The following is an 18,727-nucleotide window of genomic DNA, read 5'->3' as shown; positions in this document are numbered from 1 at the left end:
AGGATTGAATGATGCTCTAACTCTGTGGTCAAGTCAGACATAGGCTTTAAGCAACCATGAGCCACTAATAAGCGTGACAAATTAATGAGTATGTGTAAATTGAACTTGTTAAATAGCTTTAATAGAAGTAACTCAATGAACACGCAATAAAGTGGACTTTTTAGGGGCAGTTTATCACTGATACCATAAAAAGCAACTTAATTAGTAGTTCAATAACAAATTGTAAAGATAACCTTTGTTATTTGATAAGAGAGAGAAAATTCAGGTTACATATAGTGAATAAATAAGGAAATGTTAATCTCTGCGTCATTCCACACTGAAATTTCAATTGTAGGGGATCATTTGGAGGTGAATTGTGTAGGACACGGGGAGACAGAAGAATCTCCCCATGAGTTTTCGGTGTGCATAGAAATTGAGGAGGCTGAACTGGAAGCCTGCCTGGGTCGTTGTTTTTGTTTATTTGAGGGTCTGCTGGAAGTTTGTGAAAACGACCACCTTGATATGTGGGAGCCTTCTCGGGCAGCGATTTTTTTGTTAAACCTGTGGCAGGCTGTGCAACATGGAGAAAGCTTTGACATAATGTCATAAAGGTGATTTCTTGGTTTTAGACTTATTAGTACGGGACAAGTTGAGGGACCCTTGAGGGTGTGTTGCTGTAAAGTATATAAGGGACGCGCAGCGCCGTTAATGGGTTTAAAATAAATGAAAAAACACTAATCCGAGGAACTATTGGAGAGGTAAGTATACGGAGGTGAGCGCGTTGCGCATAAGGGTTGCTGGTGTCATATATTAACACTTTGAGGGCGAATAATTTTGATTGAGTGTCAACGCTTGAGAACGCGAGGACAGCGTCTAAAGTGCTGGGTTAAACTTTGTGTATCACCGAGCAGGGGAAGAGGAGCCAGTGGTTGCGAGAACAGCGAGACGAAGACTGAAACCGAAAGTTAAGCGTGTCTGGGTGACCTAGACCAAGAAGGTAGAGTCGACCAACGCCATTGGAAGAGGTAAGTCTGTGTTTCAGAGAATGGCTGACAGCTCGGGTGCGACACCTAGTGGGAAAAGGGGATGCAAACCTCTGAAGGATCAGCTTGAACAGCTTAAGAAAGCTATTCGTTTGGCTTCACCTGGAGCATTAAAAGCAGCAGAGAAAGAGTGCCAAGCGATGGAGGTTGAGGTAAGTAAACTTATTACATCCCAACAGAAAGGGCTGGGTGATAAAATACCTCTGAGCTTGGTGTTAAAAACTGAAGGAGAAGTGTACGGACAAATGCATGAGGCCCTACGTGCGTCCATAGAGGCATTAACGGCATTGGAGGTTATAAAGCAGAGAGTAATGCAGGGAGGGCCAGAAGAGGAGAATGAAGACCGTGCGACGTCATCAGAAGAAGAAGACGATGAGGAGGACGAAGATGGAGGAGCTGAACCTCAACCAAGTACAAGCCTAATTTTGAGGAAAAGAAGTGTGAAGAGAGACCAAGCACAGAGACGGCCCATATTTAAGAGCTCAAAGAGTAGAAAAGTGAGTTTTGAACAAGGAGCTCCTGACCCTGGTTTAAGTCTGCCTCTAATAGCAGGTCCAAAGAACGAACCAGTTTATCGCGCCTATAAGGTGAGAGATTTGGAAGCATTGGTTAAACAACTTCCACCAATAACCAAGGGAGAACATTGGGAAGGAGAAGAATTAGCGCTGGGCGACTTTCGCGCTTTGGCCGGACGTTGTATGCTGGGTGGTGGGTTAGCAGATGTAGAGCAGATAGCTCAAACAACCAGATATGCAAATGACCTGAAATATCATGAGGTGCAGAATGACTTAGCAGATGCAGTCCGGGAGAAGGACCCAACTCCTAACTCTGGAGCCATTCCAAAAATTATTTGGGATCCCAAAAACACACCCAGAGAGTGTTTAGCTAAAGCAAAGGAACAATGGTTGTTAGGAACAGGAATACATCCGGGGAAGGAGGGTGAAAGTAGAGCGTGGTTTCGTTCGGCAGTGCTGGCAGGGCTGCCCAATCAGGTTGCAGTGGATTTGGAAAAGAACCCAGATTTTGCCGTTGCAGACTCGGTGCAGTGGGACAGACATGTGACCCACAGACTTCAGCAGGAACAGGATTTGGCAAACAAACAAAAGAAAGAGTTGGAGGAAGCCCAGGCGTGGCTGGTCAAGTTGCAGCTGGCAGAAGCAAAAAACAAAGCAGGAGACAGAAAGAAAGAGGATAAAGAGAGCGCAAGGAAAATAATGGTGGCAAGGCCTCAGCCCGATCCTGTGCCTGACTGGCCAGATCAGGATCCGGGTCTCTACCCTGATGACCGTTGGCCCGCCAATGCACCAAGGCAGCGTCAACCAGTAGGGAATTGGGGGACCGGTGGACCGCAGAGAGGGCGTGGTGGATCCGTGAGGGGGGGACAAAGGGCTCGGAATCCAGGGAATCCTAACAATGTGTCTTGGACTGCCTGTTACAGCTGTGGAGCAGAAGGACACTGGTCCCGAGAATGCCCTGAATCGCAGCGAAATTATCAGAGGCGAGGCTATCAATCCCAGGCACGAGGAGGCCCAAGACAAAGAGCTGCTTACAGGGGAGCATATCAAGCTCCAAACCCGAATGCAGCACCAGCCGCCCAGTACCCAGTAGCTGACTGGGGCTGGGAGGGGGAGCAATACTGATGGAGCCCGGAGAAACTGAACAGCGTGGGGACGGCAGAACCCATGCTGTCAATGACCGTGGAAGGCACTGAATTGCCCTTCCTGGTGGATACTGGAGCAACATACTCAACATTGAAAGACACACTAGACAGTGCAACACTCTCCTGTCACACAGTTAATGTGGTAGGCTTTTCCGGGATTCCAATGACACTGCCATTGACAGATCCAGCATTGACACAGCTGGGAAAACAGACTTTGAAGCACCAATATGTGGTGTCCTCACAGGTGCCTGGAAAATCTCATGGGCAGGGACCTGCTTGTGAAACTGGGATCACCTTCAAAGACTCAATATCTAGTCCAGAACTCTGAACAACCCACTGCCGAAATCTACTGGGGGAGGCTAGTGGAAGAAGGCATTCTGAGACATTATCAGCTGTGGAAACCCTGGATAATGAGCCTGGCCGTCTATTCCCCCCCGCGAGATCCTTTCCACGTTACACTCTTTTATGATAGGGAAGATAACGATATCTATCGGGAACAGTTCCAGTCTGATCTTGAGGGACAGACGTGGAATGTGCAAACACATAACATTTATGTTGGACCAGAAGGTGTGGCCGCGGCTGTGAAATTTACTGATGAACAACTGCCTTGGTACAATGTGGGAGAGGATTCAGCCCCTCACATTACATTGGCGGTCCACGAGGGTCATGGGCCAAGAGATCTGGGACCAATGGTTAAGCGGGCGCTGGACGACGCATGCTGGCAAAGCACCCAAATTCCAAATGTCTGGTATGCACCAAAATGTAAAATATATCGCATAACTTGTTTGTCCAACGATGCAGTGATCTTAGAACATAAAGAAATCTCCAGAATACATGGCAGGGAAAGAATGGATCATCCTGATGCAGTAGCTGAGCTCTCAAAATTGCCTGGTACTTTGTGGTCCGCAGGGCCCACAGATGTAGGTCTAGCTAACTGTTCGCCTGTCCTGTTCCAGCTGAAGTCTGACATACCAATTAACAGACCACAATATAAGCACAAAACTGAAGCAGAAGAAGGTATAGCTGAAACCATTGAAGGACTGTGGAAGGCAGGAGTGCTTGAGCCCTCATGGTCATTTTGGAACACACCTATTTTGCCAGTGGAAAAACATGGGACAGGGAAGTACCGTATGGCACATGATTTGAGAGCAATAAATGCCATGCTGAGGACTGACACTGTGCCTGTACCAAATCCCTACACGGCTCTGACCGAAATTACTGGGGACCAAAAGTGGTTCACATGTATTGACCTAGCGAATGCATTCTTTTGTCTCCCACTGCACGAGTCACTCAGAGACATTTTCTCATTCACATACAGAGGCCGCAAATTTAGGTACACACGCCTACCACAAGGCTTTGCACTCTCACCAGGAATTTTTAATCAGGTGTTGAAAGAGGCATTGTCCCCATGTCAACTGCCAGGGGGCTGTACATTAATACAGTATGTTGATGATCTTCTTATTGCAGCCCCGTCAGCAGCGGCCTGTACGGCAGCATCGCTCGTGGTGTTGAACAGATTGGCGGAGTGTGGCTTCAAAGTGAGCAAAGAAAAACTGCAGTTGGTCCGGCCAGAGGTAACATTCCTGGGCCGGGTGATCGCACACAGATCAGTGGGGTTAATGAACACACACAGAGACCAAATTCTGACACATCCAAAACCAAGAACTGTGAAGGAGTTGCTTTCCTTTCTTGGCTTGACAGGTTACAGCAGGCAGTTCATTCCGAACTATGCGGGTAAAACGGCCCCTTTAAGGGACCTGATCAAGAAAGTTGGTGTTCGAAATCTGAAGGCTGAATTGCCTTGGACGCCGGACACAGAGACAGCGTTCATTTCACTAAAACAGGATTTGTCAAGAGCCACAGATCTGGCCACACCTAACTATGATGAGGCATTTTATCTTGATGTTTCAGAAACAAAGGGAGTTGTGAATGGTGTGTTGTTTCAGAAAAAAGGGGGAGGTAGGGATGTACTTATGTATGTCAGCATAAGATTAAATTCAACAGAAGCAAGGCATCCCACATGCACACAACACGCAGCAGGAGTAGCAAAGATAATTCAGAAAACAGCACACATAGTGAGGGAACACCCACTGAAAGTGCTTACCACACACAGTGTAGTGGCCTATGTGAACTCACAGGTATTCACAATGACTCCACTGACGCAACAAAGGTTGAGCAAAATTTTAGAGGCGCCAAATTTGATATTCACACATGAAGGAATAAATATGGCAGACCTAATGGGGTCAGGAGAACCACATGACTGTATTAAGAAAGCCCAGGTTGAAGGAAAAATCAGGGAAGACCTGAAGGCAGAGCCCATATACGGAGCTGAGGATTGGTTCACAGATGGATGCTGCCACAGAGATGAAGAAGGATTGAAAGCGGGCTATGCAGTAGTCTGTAGAGTAGGAACTGAGTTTCAGGTGAAAGAAGCAGGAAAAATTGAGGGACAACAGTCGGCCCAGAGAGCTGAAGTGATAGCCCTAACTCGAGCCCTGAGGTTGGCTAAAAACATGAGAGTGAACATCTACACTGACTCAGCATATGCGTTTGGAGCAGCTCATGTGGAACTGGCTCAGTGGAAGAGAGCCGGGTTCAGGACGGCCACTAATGCACCCATCTGTCACAAAAAGGAAATGGAGGAACTGGAAAAGGCCCTGGAGGACCCAGACGAGGTAAGTATTATAAAATGCAAAGGCCACTCACAAGCAGACAGTATGGTGGCAAGAGGAAATCAGAAAGCTGATGAAGCCGCAAAGGAAGCAGCGGGCTACAAAGGACAGAGACAACTGGTGCAGGTAACCCCAGAAGAGGAGGTTAGCACTAACAGCATGGAAGAAGTTAGAAAGGCTCAGGAGGAGGCATCCCCAGAGGAAAAGGGGGTGTGGGAAAACAAAGGAGCCTGGCAAGATGGCGGTTTGTGGAGGGGGCCAGATGGGCGTCCCGCTTTAACGGCCAAAATGGCGGAACAAAAGGTGAATGAGGCTCACGGGCTTGGTCACGTGGGAGTGAAACAGATGGAGAGAAATTTGTGCCGATGGTGGCATCCTGATTTGAGAAGGATGATACTGGAAAAGGCCAGAACGTGCCTAATTTGTGGGGCACACAACCCAAAGCCAGCAGTAAAACCTGAAGCTGGTAAGTTTCTCATGCCAGAAAGGCCAGGAGAAGAGGTCGTGATTGATTATACCGACATGATTGATACAGGCCCAGGTGGGGTGAGGTATTTGTTGGTGTGTGTGGATGTTCTGACTGGATGGCCCGAAGCATGGGCGACCAAATGTGAAGATGCGAAAAGTGTGATTAAGTGCTTAATCAATCATTACATTCCAAGGCATGGGTTTCCCAAGAGAATTAGATCAGACAATGGTACTCACTTCAAGAATAAAGATTTGCAAGAGGTAGAGAGGATGTTGGGAGTGCAACATAAGTTCGGGACGGTCTATCATCCTCAATCTCAAGGAAAGGTAGAGAGGATGAACCTAAATTTGAAAAACAAGTTGGCTAAAATTTGTGCGCAGACAGGGCTAAATTGGGTCGCAGCCCTGCCCATTGCTTTGATGACCATAAGATGTTCTGTTAACCAATCCACAGGTTTCACCCCTTATGAGCTGCTGACTGGGAGACAGTTTCCAGCACCCTGGACAGTGGTCCCGGTGGAGCAGCCCAGGACAAGCAACAGGTCTTATGCAGAATATTTTAATGAGTTGAAGGCTCTTGTGTCCAGCTTTACAAAACAGGTCACTTGTGAGAGACCCACGGGGAACGGAGAGGTCCCGGACGCAAAGGCAGTGGACCCTGGGGCGGTGGCCCCTATGTCCATGATGCCGATGATGGATCTGGAGGTAGCCGAGTGGACTGAGGAGTGAACAACAACCTGTGTATCGACCTCTGGTGTGCCAGAGGTCGTAAGGGGGAATTGTGGGGATGAACAAAAAGTATTTTACCAGCATAATATAATCTGCAGTATGATCATTGCTTTAACAATGTAATAGATAGCTTTAAGATGGCCTTAAGATGTTTATGATGATGCTAACTTTGTATTTCAGGTGCAGTTATAACCATTTTATACATATTGCATATCTGTGCTTATTTGAGTTGATGTTCAGGTTCTTTAAAGGTCGTAAGCCTCACTGACGTGACTGTTCAGGTGATACATGCTGAGGGAAAACTAGAACATAGAAGGAATTGCAATACATGCTTACAAAACACTTATATCAGTTTATTTTATTATCTTTTATATGTTCATATTCTTGTATTAAGGTTTTAGTAGAGGTTCTTGGTTAAAACATTTATTTAGTAGAAGACATACACATAGTCTCAGTGAGCTTCTGGTCTGGTAAAAGGTCAGAAGTGCAACAGGTGAATTGAGAAAGAGCATTTGAGGACGAGACACAGACAGTAGGTGAAGAGGTGACACAAAGAGCATGTGAGGTCAACACACACACACACACACACACACACACTTTAAATTAGATTTATTTAGAGGAGAGGTTAGTTATGTTTGGCTGTAACTGCAAAATTGTCTTGGTAAAAGAGGAACCGTTTCTTGGTGTCTCGGCAAGAAAGAGGAACAAGACAAGAACTGAAAGGTAGACAGGAAGGGCTAGCCATGAAAATAGAAGATGATTTTCTAGGTGAAAAGTCATGATGATGTTGATCTGATCTATGTATAAAATGTATCTGTGACGCATGAAGGGGCGTCAGTAAATAAACCCTGATGTTATAAAATAATTGTTTGTGCTTTAGTAAGTCGAAGATCAATTGCTGTGTTCAGTGATCTTCCCACATGTGAATTAAAATCTTCGTTTGACTTCACCCGGCCGGACCAGTGTGGTTATTTTTCGATCACCTCTTGTACCCTTTCTCAAATCTTGAATCTTAACACCGTGCACTGAAGTTTTAGATCAAATAAACTAAGCTGAAACCATTAAATAACCAACCAGCCTGTGCCAGAGATCTGTGTCAGCTGATCCCTGCGAACGTGGACTGAAGTTGTAGATCAAATAAACAAAGCTGAAACCATTAAATAACTAACCAGCGATCTGTGTCAGCTGATCACTGCGACCGTGCACTGAAGTTTTAGATCAAATAAACTAAGCTGAAACCACTAAATAACTAACCAGCCTGTGCCAGCGATCTGTGTCAGCTGATCCCTGCAACCGTGCACTGAAGTTTTAGAGAAAATAAACTAAGTTGAAACCATTAAATAACTAACCAGGCTGTGCCAGAGATCTGTGTCAGCTGATCTTTGCGACCATGCACTGAAGTCTTAGATCAAATAAACTAACCTGAAACCATTTAAATAACTAACCAGCCTGTGACAGCGATCTGTGTCAGCTGATCCCTGCAAGCGTGCACTGAAGTTTTAGATCAAATAAACTAAGCTGAAACCATTAAATAACTAACCAGCCTGTGCCAGCGATCTGTGTCAGCGGATCCCTGCGACCGCGCACTGAAGTTTTAGATAAAATAAACTAAGTTGAAACCATTAAATAACTATCCAGCCTGTACCAGCGATCTGTTTCAGCTGATCCCTGCAATCGTGCACTGAAGTTTTAGATCAAATAAACTAAGTTAAAACCATTAAATAACTAACCAGCCTGTGCCAGTGATCTGTTTCATCTGATCCCTGCAACCGTGCACTGAAGTTTTAGATAAACTAAGTTGAAACCATTAAATAACTAACCAGCCTGTGCCAGCGATCTGTGTCAGCTGATCCCTGCAACCGTGCACTGAAGTTTTAGATAAAATAAACCAAACCGAAACCATTAAATAACTAACCAGCCTGTGCCAGCGATCTGTGTCAGCTGATTCCTGCAACCGTGCACTGAAGTTTTAGATAAACTAAGCTGAAACCATTAAATAACTAACCAGCCTGTGCCAGCGATCTGTGTCAGCATATCCCTGCAACCGTGCACTGAAGTTTTAGATAAAATAAACCAAACCGAAACCATTAAATAACCAACCAGCCTGTACCAGCGATCTGTGTCAGCTGATCCCTGCGAACGTGGACTGAAGTTTTAGATCAAATAAACCAAACCTAAACCATTAAATAACTAACCAGCCTGTGCCAGCGATCTGTGTCAGCTGATCCCTGCAACCGTGCACTGAAGTTTTAGATTAAATAAACCAAACCTAAACCATTAAATAACTAACCAGCCTGTGCCAACGATCTGTGTCAGCTGATCCCTGCAACCGTGCACTGAAGTTTTAGATAAACTAAGCTGAAACAATTAAATAACTAACCAGCCTGTGCCAGCGATCTGTTTCAGCTGATCTTTGCGAATGTGCACTGAAGTCTTAGATCAAATAAACTAACCTGAAACCATTAAATAACCAACCAGCCTGTGCCAGCGATCTGTGTCAGCTGATCCCTGCAACCGTGCACTGAAGTTTTAGATCAAATAAACTAAGCTGAAACCATTAAATAACCAACCAGCCTGTGCCAGAGATCTGTGTCAGCTGATCCCTGCGACCGTGCACTGAAGTTTAAGATAAAATAAACTAAGCTGAAACCACTAAATAACTAACCAGCCTGTGCCAGGAATCTTTGTCAACTGATCCCTGCAACCGTGCACTGAATTTTTAGATAAAATAAACTAAGTTGAAACCATTAAATAACTAACCAGCCTGTGCCAGGAATCTTTGTCAACTGATCCCTGCAACCGTGCACTGAAGTTTTACAGAAAATAAACTAAGTTGAAACCATTAAATAACTAACCAGCCTGTGCCAGCGATCTGTGCCAGCTGATCCCTGCGACCGTGCACTGAAGTTTAAGATAAAATAAACTAAGCTGAAACCATTAAATAACTAACCAGCCTGTGCCAGCGATCTGTGCCAGCTGATCCCTGCAACCGTGCACTGAAGTTTTAGATAAACTAAGTTGAAACCATTAAATAACTAACCAGCGTGTGTCAGGGATCTGTGTTAGCTGATCCCTGCAACCGTGCACTGAAGTTTTAGATAAAATAAACCAAACCGAAACCATTAAATAACTAACCAGCGTGTGTCAGGGATCTGTGATAGCTGATCCCTGCGACCATGCACTGAAGTCTTAGATCAAATAAACTAACCTGAAACCATTTAAATAACTAACCAGCCTGTGCCAGCGATCTGTGTCAGCTGATCCCTGCAACCGTGCACTTACGTCTTAGATCAAATAAACTAAGTTGAAACCATTAAATAACTAACCAGCCTGTGCCAGGGATCTGTTTCATCTGATCCCTGCAACCGTGCACTGAAGTTTTAGATAAACTAAGCTGAAACCATTAAATAACTAACCAGCCTGTGCCAGCGATCTGTGTCAGCTGATCCCTGCAACCGTGCACTGAAGTTTTAGATCAAATAAACAAAGCTGAAACCATTAAATAACCAACCAGCCTGTGCCAGCGATCTGTGTCAGCTGATCCCTGCGACCGTGCACTGAAGTTTAAGATAAAATAAACTAAGCTGAAACCACTAAATAACTAACCAGCCTGTGCCAGCGGTCTGTGTCAGCTGATCCCTGCAACCGTGCACTGAAGTTTTAGATCAAATAAACTAAGCTGAAACCATTAAATAACCAACCAGGCTGTGCCAGAGATCTGTGTCAGCTGATCCCTGCGAACGTGGACTGAAGTTGTAGATCAAATAAACAAAGCTGAAACCATTAAATAACTAACCAGTGTTGGAAACACGCAGTTCTTTGAATCTTTGGGCTGAAGGAGGGACAATACTCGGTGTATCAATGCTCAATCAACAATCATTTATTTCCATACAATTTCAACAATAAGAGCATTACAACGTCCGGACGGGAGAGATGCCTGCAGAGGTTCGACAGCATGTCTCAAAATGGTGACGGGTTGCTCAGCTTTTTATAGTCTCTAGTGGCCCCCAGCTAGTCGTAAAAGCCAAAACATCACATTTTTTCTCTGTTACAGCGCCTAAGTTATGACCTCGGCAGTTGTTTCTCTGCTTTCTATAAGGTGGGGGTGTGGAATGTGGTCTATCTATCTCCCCTGTCTTTAGACACAGAGTCTCCTGCTTACAACCTTCTCTTCATGATTCAACAATTAAGCATGTCAAGAAAACAGTGTAACACATTCCCAGCAGATCAAGGATACAGAGTGATGCACATTTATCTAATGAACTAATATGTGAATATGTTCTGTTAACTCAAAAGTATAATGAGAACTAAACTACATACAGCTCACACACTCTATATTAAAGGGTATAATGTGATCTACAGCAGTATTCTAATTCAACTACTTTGATTACATATATAAGGTAACATATAATAACAGAATAATATCACAATACCCTCTTTTGATCTCTCATTAAAGAGATCACTAATAACAAGCACTTCAGCGTTGCAAGGTCCAGGTTTTCTTGATCCTGAGGCCCTCTGTCCCCTTTTAACGGGTGGACCATATGGGGGATGACCTCTGTGTTCACGCAGTTCAGATGCAAGCAAAGTTAGATTTACAACCATAACAGCAGTTACAGATGACACTCCCATCACTCCCCATTTTCCCACAGCTTTATTTTGGTGCTCCAGTTTTCCACTCCCATTTTAATGCCCCCTTATACCTTTCAAATGTACTCAGACTAGAACCTCTGTCTAAGGAGCTTTTAACCTTTATTTTATTGCTGCAGCTACCAGTGTCTTCCAGTTGGGTGATTCTCAGCTTCTTTCTTCGACCTCCGGGGTTAGGCCACCCTTTAGTCATTGCACAGTTCTGGGGTGGGATCACCGGCGTGTCCCCCTTTTTGCCAAGAGCCTCTCGAACCTCGTTGGTCTGGTGTTCCTGGTTTTCGCCAACCCCTTCATGGTTATTGCTGTGTTTGTGGGATCCATCTTCTCCAGGAGCCCAAACGTCATGACACTTGACCCCAGTTGCTGTCTCGGCAGTGCCTACATCTGTCTCTGCTGTGAAGGGTCCTCACATCTCCGGGTCCCCGTCCGGTGTCTGTTCCTTTCTCTGCAAGAGACAGAAAACCAAAACACCTCTCTCCCTAGCCTTGATAATCTAATATTGTTATCCATTGTTGTTCTAATGATTCAAATTTGGTTTAAAATATTATGTTCAGGACCTATTCTAATCATAATCTATGTGTGTGTAAAAGAAATCAAAAATTAGTGAACCCTTTCTAAGTCTAACACATTATAAGCTTAAGTTTTACCATAGCTAAATTATTAAACACAGAAATAACGTCATAAAATGTTCATAAAACCATTGTTTGATGTTCGGACTCAACTCCCCCTTTTTGACACACTCCCATGTGTCAATTCATTGGAGCTAGACAATTAAAAGAGAAGGTTAGTGACATCATATCTCAGAAAGTATCAGAAATTCTTCTCTCGAGTACCGTTGCTCCAGCCTTGTCATCCCTGAGGATCTTCGATCCCGAAAATGTCCCTTCTCCTCATGTAATAAAGTCTGTCATCCTTCCATGCCCTGGTAACTGGTCCATCCAGAGCTGTAACATTTTGAAATATACATACAACAAGCCAAACCACACCTTGGTCACACCAACCCTTTTCTGCCCCGAAGATGTCCAATGCCATCCTAGTATGGACTGTCAAAAGTGGCTTTAACGCTGACTATCCTGACAATCCATTTTATAACGTTTCCTGGTCAGATTTGCCAATCTCTGCACCAGGGTTGTAATAGTTTTGCAATTTTCATCAGTTTATATTAGTTTTTACCAATTCTTTGCTAGTTTAGTGTAGTTTTTATTTTCTGAAAATCCTTAGTTTCAATTTAGTTTTATTTGTGTTTTGCAAAAATTAAGTGTAACAAAATCCCAGTCCCATCATATCAGTCATGCTCTTCTGGTTATCCTTGGGTGTTGAGACTAATAACTATTAACTCTTGCCGCACCGTGTGGTCCTAATTTTGGTTGAAGTGAATTGATAACCTTTTGAAGGCGATTGTTTCACACCTTTATTTAGATGTCCCAGTCCTGTTGTCTCGGGATACATCACGCTGCCTTATCTGGGGTTAGCTGTTTTCTGGGGATGCGGGTTGAGTGGGTGAGCTCTTCAAGGAGGGGGAGTGTGCTCCCCCTGATGAGGTCTTCTAGGTAAGCTAGGTTAACCTTCTTCTGTGGGCTTTTCAAGTGCACTTTAAGGTTAGTGGGACTTTTAGTTTTATAAATGTCCCTCATAACCCCCTGATGACCCAGTATTTCATTTTTTGCACACTGTAGTACACATTTTAGTTTTTGCTTGTAGCTCGCATACTCTACTTGCCACTCCTCTAAGTCCTGATGTTTCTTAGAGAGGGCAACAGTACCTTTAAAATTATATCACACGTGTGGGGGTGTGGCCTTGCCAATTGTTTTGCCCACCTTTTCAAAATGGCTGGCGTGCCCACAAGCATATTTCATGGAAAAAGAAAGGTAAGCTTGATATTTACATTTAAAATGTTTTGTTAAACTCAGATTTTTATTTTATTCTTTTTTTGCAAGTACCCCTCCTCGGTGGCGAGAAACTGTTGGTGTGGTCAAGTGGGTGCTCTAGAAACAAACGCTCAGGACAGAACAGTTATCAGTCCTGTAGTTCCTACAAATTTTGCATATGTTTTATTCCATATTGATCCTCTGAGTGTAATGGTACATTTTAATTTGAATTTATCCAAACTAAACACAATATTTTCTTTATTTACTTTGCTCTTGTTCTTTTTCAGTACCACATCCTATCAAATGTCCCTGTCGATTATATTCTACATTTAATAACTTACTATTTCAAGTGAGAACCTAAATCATGTGGACCAATGTTTATTATTGCATATCTCTATTCTGAATGTGGCCAGTCATTCATAGGTATTGTTCAATTTTGGCGATTTTCCTCTATAAAATTTAATTGACTTTTTACAGTGGCCTGCTATGGTTAATAATAACATATTCCAGTCATGAGTGATATCAATAGTTATCTCCACTGTAGCATTTGGCATTCCCAATAATATAACATGATACCTTAATCAAAACACAGCTACTATAGCACAGTTTTCTTAATGCAAACATCAGTAACTCAAAATCAGCAACCACAGTGTTAAGTCTGCAGTTCATACTTATGTGAAGCTAGAGTCTCCTCCTCCAGTCTCTCTTATCCTCCTGCTCCTGAAAAAACAAAACAAAACAAAGCGAAGCATCCACCCTTCTCTTGTCGGCTGGGTGAATTGTTTATGAATTGTTTATTGGCATTTACTAATCCTAAAGTGGGTGCAGTCATTGTCTCAGTATCAAGTCAGTCCAAACTTTTAGTTGTCAGTCCATCACAGTCCATTCACATGCATACCTCCATACACATTCATACCAGATGTTGCTGATAATGGAGTCTCCCGCGCAACCTATTCGAGCCTCCATCACCAGCAAGATGACGTCATCATTTTAAAGGAAAACAATTCCTTGGTTTTTTTTTTTTTTTTTTTTTTTTTTTTTTTTTTTGGGCCGGATTGACTCGGTGCAATCCTTTTAGATCAGTGTTCCCTATAAGTGAATTTCTCCCAAGCCAATTACAATCATGGAGAAGCACACTTTGCAACTGTTTACAGTAATAATATTTTATAGCGCTTTAAATTTCAATCTTTCAGGCCTTGTTTAAAGAGCTGATTGTTAAATCATGAACTCACAAAATCTCAACATATCACCACCGGTGGATCACACCTCTCAGATGTTTTTTCTCCAGTGCACTGTAACAAAAACGAAAACAGACATAACCAACAAAATACTACTAAAATAACACAAACTAGGGCCCGTTGCAGACATGTCCAAGCATAAAACTATCCCTCTCTCGCTTACGAGAAAGAACACAAGCCAAAGCTTACTGATAAAATCAAGCTAGCGCTAAACAAAACCAAACAATCAACCAGAAATTCACAGGAACATTTTGCTTCCTGCCGGGACAATATTGTGTGGGAATGAGAACCTCAGGTGCCGTAACACCTTTTGTTCCTCCTTGAATTAAAACTCAATCACAGAAAATGCCGTACTCCAACCTAACCTTACACTATTAATTCATCAATTTCACTCTGTGCCACTGTTCCTCATCAGGGCTGTGTGAAGCACAGCAAAGAATTCAGTCAAGGCCTTGAGCCATAAACAGACATCACGCACAGACATTGTTTTCATAACCAAACTTTTTTAGACCTTATTAACTCTACATAAATGCCTTCTAGGTGACATATAACACATTCTAAGTATTTAATGGTAATCAATGGCTCCTCATAAAAATTATGCATTGGGATGTTTGTGTGCAGCATTTTGCATATCAGCATAAGCAAAGCATTCTTCATTGCATCAGCGTGTATGTGTGTGTGCGTGTGGATCACTCTTCATTGCACAAGCGTGTGCATGTGTATGTGTGTGCATCACTTCTCAGTGAATCAACATTCCCGTGTGTGTGTGTGTGTGTGTGTGTCATTTCTCACTCACTCAACGAGTGCACGTGTTCATGTGTGTATTTCACTTCATTCTGAATCTGTGTGTTTGGAGACGTGTGTGTGTGTGTGTGTGTGTGTGTGTGTGTGTGTGTGTGTTTCTCTTCATTCTGAGTCAGTGCATGTAGATGTGTGTGTGTGTGTGTGTGTGTGTGTGTGTGTGTGTGTTCATCACTTTCCTGTTCTGGTGTTCTGGGTAAACCACGGCCTGAAGCGTGCCCTGGGGTCCTGCCCCCCCTCCTTTTTCAGTTTGTTTGCGACCATTGCTGCTGCTGCTGCTCAAAATTCAGTCCGTCCTGGTTCTGACCCCAATTGGGGCAGTCCTTTCTCCAGTGTCGATGTTCACCGCAGGTGAAACCTGCATCTTCTTCTGTGTTTTTGTCCATTCTGAGGTGCCTTCTGACCTCAGTTACTCCTCTTGTCTCGGTCACGCCCTTTTTCGCCACCCGATCATCCGTGTTGGTCCATCACTGTCCTGCACAGTGTGAATGCAAAGTTATCAAGGTCAGCATTCTTTCGCTCGGCCTTACTTTTCATTCGGGCTTGGCGGGCGTCTCGTCACAGCTCTGTCAGCTGACGCAGTCTGGGAATTTTCCCCCGTGTAGTGAAACGGGCCTTAGGTTTAGTGCTCTCCGTCTCGGCTGCATGAGATCACATTCCTGCAGGTCTGTTGACATTCTCAGGTCGTTGTTGTGGGTCCAGCTGTTGCAGCATTTGGTCAGTGTCACGTATGGGGGAGAGCAGGAGTCCAGTCAGCCTCGGCTTTCAGGGCCGGCAAAGCAACCTGTAATTAAATATGTATAGAAAAAACAAAAACAAAACAAAACAAAAACAAACAAAAAACAAAAACAAACGAACAGGAAAATGTTGTTGTGTTGGCTGTGTTATTCAGAGGGGAGGCAATGGGGCCAGGCCCTGTGTCAGCCTTCTCTCCCCCTTTTTTTGTTTTTTGTCTCCCGATATAAGCAACTCCTAACCTACCAAGTTGACAGGACAACACCGGTATATGTTAAAATTCTTAAGATCATGTTTAAAAGCCCAAAAAGGAACTTTCTTTCATTCAGTAATCACTTTTATTAATCAATCAACAGAAAACATGTCACAATTTGAATCTTTTAACCACTAAATTTGTTGTGTCTTGCCTGGTTGGTTAGACCAGTGTTCCTTCTTTTTTTTTTTTGTTAAATTGTTGTCCTGCAACCCAGAGGGTTTCTTTGTCAGTAATGTATAGACTTCATCATTTAAGTATGTTAATTTTTCTTTAACCTTGCTGGAAAATCTTCACGTGTTCATGAGTGTAAGCTGTTTCTTCATTGCGTGTATGTGCATTTGTATAAAAGCAGGTTAATTTTATCTTTTCTCAAACTAGGCGTTACCTTAAAAGGAGCCTTTCTCTCAGATTTCTCTGCTTGTGTGTGTTTTTGTTTCACCTTTTTGTTGTGATGCTCCGGACGCCTTCCCAACCTCCACAAGTCCGTTGGCCCCAATTTTATGTGTTAAAACTTCTCTTAATTTCTCCTCTAATTCTCTCCTCGCTGCTGTCTGTTTCACAGCTGCTGATTCGTGCTGGGTGTGGTTCCCATTACCTATAATTTTGCTTCGGCCGCTGTGCTTGTGGGGGCAGTTGGTCCAGGTCCGCAGCTTCCTGTATTAACACACTAAGAGATTTATTTTAATTTCATTTTCATCACTGTTAAACAGATAAGCAGGCAACACGCCTACCTTGACAGCGTAAACTGTACGCCAGTCTCCCAACACATTCCTCTCTCTACTCCTCCATAATTCTCCACTGCACACCTCTTACTATCTCTCCCTTTTATTTTTATTACACCACAGAGTAATACACCCAATTATGCCCGTCTATCTCTATGTGGCTCCAAATTCCCTCTTTATTTTAATTTCACACTCGTCAGGGGACAGGCACACAACAATTTCAACCACTGAAACGAGGAATTCAACCTTTTTATATTTCTTTACTAAATCTAGACTCAACGTTTGTTCGCAAAATGTGTCTTGTTCTAGTCCGGAAATAAATGTGAACCCGTGATTACACGGTCGTTCCAGTGTTATTTCCGTGGCTATGCGGGGGCCCTCACCTCCCCAAGTCACCACCTCAGCACCCGGACGCCGCCGGTCCTGGCCAAGCGTCCCTGGACAGGAGGGTCGCTACTCCATAGGCAAAGTTCCACAGGTACACTAGGCATCAACCTTTGATCCTAAAATGTGTATTTGCTCTAATGTCCTCCTAATCAAACACATTAACCGTCACTGTCACTGTGCTCACGCTTCACACTCCACACAAAACACACTCAGAGCGCGCCTCAGTCACATTCTCCCTCAGTGCGCGCTTCACCCACAAGACAGCACCCAGAGCGCGCCTCGCAGCTTCACACACACTCTCTCACCCAGAGCGCGCTTTGACACTCACACACAACACTTTTCCTCAGCGGGAATTTTACACAGAAACCTCTGAGCTCAACTATTAGATCTTCTTAAAGCACACTGCACCATAGACCAAAATACCCTTTTCTCTGCGCTTATGACCGCCACAACGGAGCAAAGTCGCATCATAAAAGTGATGCTTGCATCCCCGAAGTTATACCAGACATCATAAACCAGGTTTTGCTCTATGTACTTCTTGGCAAGTAAAATTTTACTTTGTTTTATGACCGCAGCCCTTAAAAAAAAACTCGACTGACGCCACAAACCACCGTCAAACCTCTGTTCAATGTACTAAAATTAGCACCAACCACTACTGCACTTCACAGCCGCACCACCGGAACACGCCGTATCATAAACCAAACCTACGGACGTGTTTCGCTCTCGCGTTGCCAGTGTTTAACCGCACCGTGAAGCCAGCATCTGCTTTTCCTTAAATCAACTTCTATTTCATAGCCGGCAAGAGCCAGGACGTAACCGACACCATAAACAAACTTCAAACCTCGACTTCAATGTACTGAACTAATGGCCGCGTCTTCAGAATAAATTCTAATGTATTATTGCTACAGAAGCCAGTATTAGACAAAATTAAATGTGGAAGGTAAAGTGGCTGCAACTAGCTCAACGTAGTATCTTATTAGTTTCTCGGTAGAAGCAGTTTACTGCAACTAGCTCAACGTAGTGTCTTATTAGTTTCTCGGTAGAAGCAGTTTATTTAACACACTGGAATTCAGCCTCAACTTATGTTGTTAGTATCTTGCGCCAAAAACCAGACACCGACAAATTTACTGTGAAAATACATGTGACTCAGTGAACAGATTAATTTGGAAAGCCCAATATGCACATTTGGTATTTATAATACAACAGGCTGTGCTTACCTTTTTATTTTTGGACCGGTCCTCTGTTCACCTCGCCTCACGATCTCACCAAAGGTCAAATCTACACCTCCTCAGCACACCAAAGATCCGGGTCACACGGCACCAAGTTGTTGGAAACACGCAGTTCTTTGAATCTTTGGGCTGAAGGAGGGACAATACTCGGTGTATCAATGCTCAATCAACAATCATTTATTTCCATACAATTTCAACAATAAGAGCATTACAACGTCCGGACGGGAGAGATGCCTGCAGAGGTTCGACAGCATGTCTCAAAATGGTGACGGGTTGCTCAGCTTTTTATA

The 18,727-nt window shown here is 43.7% G+C and overlaps 2 protein-coding genes and 1 long non-coding RNA gene across 3 annotated transcripts; 2 read left to right on the top strand and 1 right to left on the bottom strand.

Moving 5' to 3' along the window:
- The first annotated feature begins 248 nt into the window (after window positions 1–248).
- On the top strand, window positions 249–2,662 carry LOC145423029 (uncharacterized). Its single transcript, XM_080295118.1, has 2 exons — window positions 249–348; window positions 591–2,662. The coding sequence occupies exon 2, from the start codon at window positions 1,025–1,027 to the stop codon at window positions 2,660–2,662; it is 1,638 nt and encodes a 545-aa protein (XP_080151244.1). The 5' UTR covers window positions 249–348; window positions 591–1,024.
- A 62-nt stretch (window positions 2,663–2,724) lies between these two features.
- Window positions 2,725–6,551, top strand: LOC145423024 (uncharacterized). Its single transcript, XM_080295111.1, has 2 exons — window positions 2,725–6,083; window positions 6,150–6,551. The coding sequence occupies exons 1-2, from the start codon at window positions 2,910–2,912 to the stop codon at window positions 6,549–6,551; spliced, it is 3,576 nt and encodes a 1,191-aa protein (XP_080151237.1). The 5' UTR covers window positions 2,725–2,909.
- Window positions 6,552–10,409: 3,858 nt separating this feature from the next.
- LOC145426210 (uncharacterized) lies at window positions 10,410–17,353 on the bottom strand. Its single transcript, XR_013906933.1, has 2 exons — window positions 13,741–17,353; window positions 10,410–11,964 (listed from the first exon to the last, which is right to left on the bottom strand). It is a non-coding gene; the product is annotated as an uncharacterized LOC145426210 (long non-coding RNA).
- Between the last annotated feature and the right edge of the window lie 1,374 nt (window positions 17,354–18,727).

Source organism: Astatotilapia calliptera, chromosome 3, assembly GCF_964374335.1.
Source record: "Astatotilapia calliptera chromosome 3, fAstCal68.1, whole genome shotgun sequence".
NCBI classification, from domain to species: domain Eukaryota; kingdom Metazoa; phylum Chordata; class Actinopteri; order Cichliformes; family Cichlidae; genus Astatotilapia; species Astatotilapia calliptera.
This window is presented reverse-complemented; position numbering and strand designations above follow the sequence as displayed.

Coding starts and splice junctions, on each gene's coding strand:
- LOC145423029 (XM_080295118.1), top strand. CDS start 1,025: ATGGCTGACAGCTCGGGTGCGACACCTAGTGGGAAAAGGGGATGCAAA.
- LOC145423024 (XM_080295111.1), top strand. CDS start 2,910: ATGTGGTGTCCTCACAGGTGCCTGGAAAATCTCATGGGCAGGGACCTG. Junction 6,084..6,149: donor AGAATAAAGATTTGCAAGAG/GTAGAGAGGATG, acceptor TCTCAAGGAAAG/GTAGAGAGGATGAACCTAAA.